This window comes from Medicago sativa, chromosome 5, assembly GCF_051527215.1.
Source record: "Medicago sativa cultivar Bolivia chromosome 5, Bolivia_mono, whole genome shotgun sequence".
Taxonomy (NCBI): Eukaryota; Viridiplantae; Streptophyta; class Magnoliopsida; order Fabales; family Fabaceae; genus Medicago; species Medicago sativa.
The window spans coordinates 33,191,665-33,199,954 of NC_140753.1; the positions used below are offsets into that span (position 1 = coordinate 33,191,665).

An 8,290-nucleotide genomic window follows, 5' to 3' on the forward strand; every position below is an offset into this window, starting at 1 on the left:
TATTTATAGGTATAGATATCAAACAACACATCAAATTTACTCAATTTCTAACCTCTTTCTCTCTTTCCACACAAATTTTTTTTTTTTTGTCTAGTAGCTTAGTTGCTAGAATTCACCTTATAAGGTGAATAAGTGGGGTGTCCGGGGTTCGAACCCCGACCCCTGCATATAACAATGCCAACTGATCTCTCTTCACAACTTTTCTTCTAAACCAAACACACCATTTATGTTTTGTTTTTGTCACCTTCTTTCCTCCTGACTATTACTTTTCCCACCCAAATCATTTTACGCACGTCCTATTTTTTCTCGAAAACGACCTTGAGATTTTCGGATTTTAGAATCTGAACTGAGTTTTTCCTTTGTCATGGAGTGGAAAAAATGAGTTTTTCACCAATACGGATTTTATAATCCAAAAACCCAAAAAAAACAAAAAAATAGGGCGCGTTCATTGATTTTTTCGGAATATAGAATCCCAACACCCTTATTCAAGGGAAACACAGCTCAAATTATATAATCCGAACTATATTAACACAAATTTTGAACATGTTTGTAACATGAATAGTCATTTTAAGGACCATATTAGTCTTCTTAACTGTCATAATTCTGTTTTAGGTCATTGTTAGTTGTTCCCAGTAAAAAAAACTATATGTTGTGTTTATGTGTTGACATCCTTCATATTGTATTTTCTGTTTCTGTTTAATAATGAACATATGTTTTGTTTCTGTGTTGACATCGTTCAGATTATATAATGCGAACGTGTATTTTAAAGTTTCAGATAATATAATCTGAAAAAGTGTCAACTTATGCACTTAATTTCGTATTTGAAATGGTATAATGATGAGTTTGACACCTTTAAAATTTTATAATCGAAACTGATATTACATTTTTTCAGATTATATTTTCTGAATCGTATTTAAACTAGATTTGGATAAACCAAAGTAACCGGTTATTTTTCTGAATTTATAAGGGATTCATATTATATAATCAAAAAGAAGTTCAAATTACATAATCTTAACGATAAAATTTTTGAGAATATTGAAGGGTGCGTGGGAAGAGAAAATGATGGGAAAATAAATTTTCAAGAAAAGAAAAAAAGACAATCTTGACTTAAAAAAAACAATCTTGCCTACCTAAACATATATTTTTACAAGTGGAAAACTACTTTTCTCCACGGAAGTAAATAACTACCTTTTCAAGACACAACCAAAGATCTCTATTTAAGTAGGTGTTTCCACCCTTTTTTTTTGAAGCAAATTTCCACCCTTTTTTTTTGAAGCAAATTTCCACCCTTTTAAATTGATAAAATGATTTTTATCAGTTCAAATTTTTCCTTGTCGTTAATCTAAGATAATCAAAATTGATCCGAACATTAAAATGAGATCATACAACGCGGTCACTGGTTTAACCACAGTGTATACCGTTTTCTAAATTAAATAATGATAAATATATTCCTCGACAAAGATATTGTGTCATTTATTGAGTCACCATGTCATTGTTTAAATCACACAACGCTAAACCAAAATAAACAAGAATACTTGGTCTTTTAAAAAATTATACTGGTATTAAATCAGATTGAGATCTCAATCATAGATTAAGAGCACTATTATCAATATTTTAAAAATCAACTCTATCATTGATTCGATAAAGAAACTTGTTCATGAGGTCACCCATAAGATAACCAAACAACTGGACCATCAGTATGAATAAATTGGTCACATCACCCATACTTTGTAAAAAAACTAGTGTAACGCCCCGTGCCAAGCACGGGATACATTTTATTTAAAATTATTTAACAGGGTTTACACATAAATAATTTTTTTTTAGATATTATTTGATTTTTTTAGTTTGATTTCATTTCAGAATTTTGACATTATGTAGTATTTTATCTTCATATTTAAAATTGAGACAATAAATCACCGTTTATTGGGACAAAAAAGTTAAATTTTATAAAGATATAACTATTTTTGTAAGAGTGATAAAATAGTGAGAAAAAGTATAACAATGCTTCAAATATAAAAATACTATAAATAATTACTAAATTCATAAAAATATATCTAATTAGTAAGAGGTATGATTACCTCTATTATAATCTACCATTATGGCTCTGCCCTCTCTTTAGAAATCTTCTGCTGCCTCACCCCCTTTTTTCCAAACCTTCATCACTCACGATGTACCAGCATGCAACGATGGTGCGATGAATGGTGTCGTCCTTCTGCACCACCCTTTTTCCGGTTTCCACAACAATCTGCGTCGTTGGTTGCTGAGTTGTTGGTATTCGTAAACCGTTGGTTGTCGTCGATGATCTTGTTTTGTTCTGTGTGTTGGCTTCTCAATGGCAGAACCCCGCGATGGTTTGGTCGAAACCCAAAAGGGTCCATTCTTTATCCTCTATTTTGCCACCGTTTTGGACCTTTTTCGCCGCCGTGTGGATTGGTTATGGTGGGCCATTCGAATCCGCCGTCTCCTCCCTTTCTTTGGAGGTGGTTGCGGTACTGTGTTGGGCCAACAATGACTGTTAATTTGATGTTGATCATAGAGTAAACAGTTGGTGCGTGTGTATTTGCTAATTACCGTGTTGGCGGTCGAATCTACTCTCCACTCTCAAGAATATGTCTGTGTTTCGTATCCCATTAATCCTTGATTGACATGGGACTGTGTGGACTCGAAAGAGTGGTTAATGCTTGTTGTCGTTGCAGGGAGTTGATGGTACGTGGTTCGATTTTGTGTTGACGATCGATCAATTCGCCAAATTATAGACGCGCTTGGTCCTCACAAACGTCTATCGTTAATGGTATTCGTTTGTTAGAATTAATTAGGGTTGAATCCACTTTATTGATCTTTTTTTGATGTATTACTCGTTAGGGTGGATCCACTTGGATTGACTGGGTCATGCTTTTTGTCCTTCCAAGTTTTATATAATTTTTCCCTTTTTTTAATAATATATATGAATAAGGTAAAAAATTCTTCATGAGAATAAAAAAATATTAAAAATAAAACTTACATGAATTAAAATGTATATTATGATAGATAACATTAAATAGAGTCAAAGTAAGTGTGTGTCTGTGTGTGTGTGTGTGTGTCTATATATATATATATATATATATATATATATATATATATATATATATATATATATATATATATATATATATATATATATTAATTTAAGATAAAAAAAATGTAATTGTTTATTCTTTATATCTAAGATTGGAGAGAGTCCCTAAAAAATATTGGAGAGACTATTTCTCTCGGAAGCAAATTATCTCTAGTTTAGAAAACAATTTTCTTTAATTTTCTCCCTACATTTTTTTTAATTAGAGATCAAGGGTCACAAATTAAAACATTCTAACCTAATTTCGTTATACTTTAGTGTAGTTATGATTTCGAATTCATCGTTTCCCCTTTTTTCCAAGCAAACACTTCCTCCTTCCTAAAGTTCCTAACCAAAACCCACAAACTAAAACCTCCATCAAACATGGGGAAGAAAAAGGTAGGAGATCTATGTCAACCCACTCAATTTCATGCAAGTTCTTCAACTCCTCAACGGTGATCCTAAGAGTAAGGTTAAAAAATTCTTCTGGTATGCTAATGCGAGATAGATCAGGCAACTAAAAATAAAGGTAATTGTTTTACCATTTATTAGAAAATGTATTTACTAAAAGGATTGTGGAAAAAAAATCTCCTTCATCAAAATAAGCATACATTTTCTTTAGTTCTTTTTGTCTCCATAATTTAACGGTTGAATTTGATCATAGTTGATTGAAAAGAATTTTGTAACATCGTTTTCCAATCTCTAAAGAAACAAATAAATTGGTTCAAGTAAATGAATAAATATGTACGTTTCAATGGTATTAAATAATTAAGTTGATAGTTATAAATTCTTACCTAGGAACAACTTAACTTTTGCCAACAAAATTGTCAGATTCGCCTTTTTAAATTTACCGGAAGATAGAAAAAGAGTACATTCAAACTGATATCTTTTAAAAATTAATTGACAAATAATTAAAATAACAATTAAATATCATAACGTATTATATATTAAAAATAAAAACAAATCGAGTTCACCCATTCGAATTTAATTCAATGTTCTTGTAATGTATCTTTGTATTCTCCTTCAATACCCACCACAATTGGTTTAATTTCTTTCATTTTTCAAGGCTAACTTAAGTAAAATTTATTATATTGAATCATTATTATTTTAGTGTGGAGGGAGAGTGAAAGCTAGGAAAGTCAATTGGGTTAAGTGAGATAAGGTATGTCTTGGTCGATGTAGTTGTTGCTTGGGGGTTCGTATAGTGCAGAAGTTTAACTTATCTTTGTTACGTGAATGGTTTTGGAGGCTAATATGGATCAATGAGTTTGCATTTTAAAGTTTTAGCTTCTTAGAATAGGTTTGGGGGGGGGGGGGGGGGGGGGTGGGGAGTTCATGTGAAGAGTGGGGACAATTAGGCATATGTGTGGTAAAATTACTTCCATGGTGTTAAAATAGGGGCGGAGATGGGGATTAGAAATTGGTTTGATGACAACTTGATGATATTGGAGAGTGATGAGAAAAATACTCCTTTTTTTGTTGTTGCCATGATTCGTGGTTGTAGATTGGTCCTTTGTGTGATATATTTAGAAGAACTTTTGAGTTATATCAAAATAACTCTATGCCATTTAAAGAGATCTGTAGGTTAGGGTTGGATGGGGTGGAGACGATGTCATAGAATTTTTCTTGGAAGGAGGTGCAGGGGATATATTGTTGTTATTTGTTGGACAACATTATTTTTAAGGCTAACGTTTTTGATAAGTTTCTTTAAAGTTGATCATGGTGAAAGGTACCCTGACAAAGAGATATATCATCTAAAGATGCAGGTGGAGCATGATGAACCTATGGCTCTAAAAAAATCTCATTATGAACAAAGTAGCTCCTCTAAATGTCTCTCTCTTTTCGTGGAGGCTCTTAAATATCTAAATTCTAACAAATGACAACTTAGCTTGATGGAGTATTTAAAATAATATTTTTAAAACGATACCTATTTAAAATTGTCAAAGATTATACAAATATTAATAAAATACAATAGTACATGTCTTAAAAAATTACAATCACAAAAAAATCAAACCTACCCATTTGAATCCAATTCAATGACATTCATCTTAGTTTTTACACCTTCTCTTTCGTACTCTCTTTCAACTCCAACTCCAGTCATGACTCCAATTACATCTGCATATATAACACATATTAAATTATAGATCAAATTATTATTTATTATTATAAGAATATAACATACAATTGAATCATATTAAACAAAACATTTTATTAATTAAATTCTCAAACTTATTGTGCTATTTTTGTAAACAAAAATAATATTTATAAAAATTTATAGGAAGAAAATTATAGTCACTTACCAACCAAGTAGTTGTTGTCGTAAGATTCATTGAAAACATCAGGTGCATGTGTAAACGAATACACGTTTGTTGGAACAAAAACAATTTTAGATAGTTTGACTTTTGTGTTGATTGTGAAATTCAGTTTGTATTCGTTGCGTGATGGTCGATACGAACCATTGTTGCAAGCAACATCAAATGAGGAAATTGTGAACACCATTCCGTCTTGGAGTTGCTCCTTGAACTTGTAGATCAATGTTCTTCGTATAGACGCACCAATTCGATCACCCTAGATAAAAAAAGATTAAAATACTATACTTTAAACAAAAAAATACCCAAAAAAAAACAAAAAAAACGATATGAAAAAGGTACCTCTCGATCCATTAGAACCAACTCCATGGAAAATGGTAGTTTTTTTTTTGTAGTCTTGAACAAACCAAGCACGAACAACCCTCACAACCAATGTCCATGATTGTTTTCTTGGGGAAACATCAGAGATGAAGTCGTGTTTCGTAGACATTTTCCTTTACAGTAGAAAAAATTACAGAAATAGCTTAGAAAAACTATATTTCGTGTTTGTTGTGTACTCGTACCCAAGTGCGCTACTATTTATATAGAAAAATAGTACCATAACGGTTAATATATATATGTTAATTATCAATTTAACCGTTTTAAAATTAATATTATTAATGTCTTTAATATTATAAAATGTGCATTAAACGATTAGATTATATTTCATGTAACCTACCAAAAATTAACTTCATAACATTTGAAATTTAAAAATCTCCTATACATACATTTTAGAATGGTGAAATGAGATAATCCACATGGCAAAACAAAATGAAATATACAAGAAAAGTGACATGTGGCAAGTTGAATCTTTATACTAACAATTTAGAGTTTTTAGAAATAGCCTATTCTAAAATTTTGTCCTCTAAAGATGTCCACACCATCATAATCCTACTTGGCCTTTGTTCCAAAAATTCCTCCTAATTTTTAATACAAGCTTAATAATTATAAATATTATTAAAAACCGTTTTTTATTTAACATTAAATTGTACATAAAAAAGATAGTTGGTTACAATCAAATAATTATTAATATAATTATTGTTTCGATTAAAATTTATATGTTACATTAAAAAATTGGTACGTTACAATCCAATAATTATTAATACAATTATTGTTTTGATTAAAATTTATATGTTACTTTTAAAAATTGGTACGTTACAATCAAATAATTATTAATATAATTATTATTTCGATTAAAATTTATATGTTACATTAAAAATTTGTACGTTACAATCAAATAATTATTAATATATTTAGTATTTGATTAACATTTATACGGTACATTAAAAATTTGGTAAGTTACAAAATTATAATAAATAACTTGAATAAATTATATTTTGAATTTTGGTCCGTTACACTATGACAGTAACCTACTAATTAAAAATTTAATTGTAGTAATTAGTTTTAAGGCTATATAATTAATTTTTATTCGTTACAAAATTATATTACTTAATATTAATAAGATATTATTAAATTTCAAATGTTATGAAGTTAATTTTTTGTAGGTTACATGAAATATAATCTAATCGTTTAATGCACATTTTATAATATTAAAGACGTTGATAATATTAATTTTAAAACGGTCAAATTAATAATTAATAGATATTAACCGTTATGGTACTATTTTTCTATATAAATAGTAGCGCTTTTGGGTACGAGTACACAACAATCACAAAATATAGTTCTTCTTTTACTGTTATCTGATATCTATATTCTAAGTTATTTATGTAATTTTTTCTATTGCAAAGGAAAATGTCTACGAAACACGAGTTCATCTTTGATGTTTCGCCAAGAAAACAATCGTGGACATTGGTTGTGAGGGTTGTTAGTGTTTGGTTTGTTCAAGACTACAAAAATAAAAAACTACCATTTTCCATGGAGTTGGTTCTAATGGATCGAAAGGTACTTTTTTTATATCGTTTTTGTTTTTTTTGTTTAAGGTATAGTGTTTTAATCTTTGTTATCTAGGGTGATCGAATTGGTGCGTCTATACGAAGAATATTGATCTACAAGTTCATGGAGCAACTCCAAGAGGAAATGGTGTTCACGATTTTCTCATTTGATGTTGCTTGCAACAGTGGTTCATATCGACCATCAACTGAATTTCACAAAAGTCAAACTATCTAAAACTGCTTTGGTCCCCACAAACATGTATTCATTTACATATGCATCTGATGTTTTCAATGCTTTTTACAACAACTACTTGGTTGGTAAGTGACTATCCCTTTTTTCGCATCAATTGAATTATTTGATATTGTTTATTTACAATAATACAATAATAAATTAATTACTTTTTGGTGAAAATAGTTTTATTTTTCAATATTTTTTTTTTCAACCTTGATTTTTTTCATTCATATATATTTTGTTTTTTTAATGATATTTCAATGTTACACATTATTTTTAAACGTTGTATAATTACCTTAAAGGTTGAATTAATATGTTTAATAATTAAGTAACCGTTTAGATCTTTTTTTAATGCTAATAAAACGTTTTGTTTAATATGATTCAAGTATACATTATATTCTTATAATATTAAATTTTAATTTAATCAATATTTTAATTTGTGTTATATATGCAAATGTAATTGGAGTCATGACTAGAGTGAGTGTTGAAAGAGGATATGAAGAGATGGTGGAAAAACTAAAATGAATGTCATTGAACATGATTCAAATTGCTAAGCTTTATTTTTTGTATGTTTGTTTTTTTTTTAACATGTATTATGGGTAAGCTTAAATGTACTCTTTTGACAATTTTTATGATAGAATTTAATGGATAAGTTTTCTGAAACAAGTCCCACAACTCCACAAGATGTAAACTCGAAAGATGTTATTGACTCGTATTCTTAATCATT

General features: G+C 29.4%; 1 protein-coding gene across 1 annotated transcript; it reads right to left on the minus strand.

Annotated features, from left to right (window-relative positions):
* Window positions 1-3,871: 3,871 nt before the first annotated feature.
* LOC146921904 (replication protein A 70 kDa DNA-binding subunit A-like) lies at window positions 3,872-5,890 on the minus strand. The gene is made up of 4 exons (XM_085710802.1): window positions 5,743-5,890; window positions 5,392-5,659; window positions 5,110-5,206; window positions 3,872-3,977 (listed from the first exon to the last, which is right to left on the minus strand). Exons 1-4 carry the CDS (start codon window positions 5,767-5,769, stop codon window positions 3,872-3,874), a joined length of 498 nt encoding a protein of 165 aa, XP_085566928.1. The 5' UTR covers window positions 5,770-5,890.
* Between the last annotated feature and the right edge of the window lie 2,400 nt (window positions 5,891-8,290).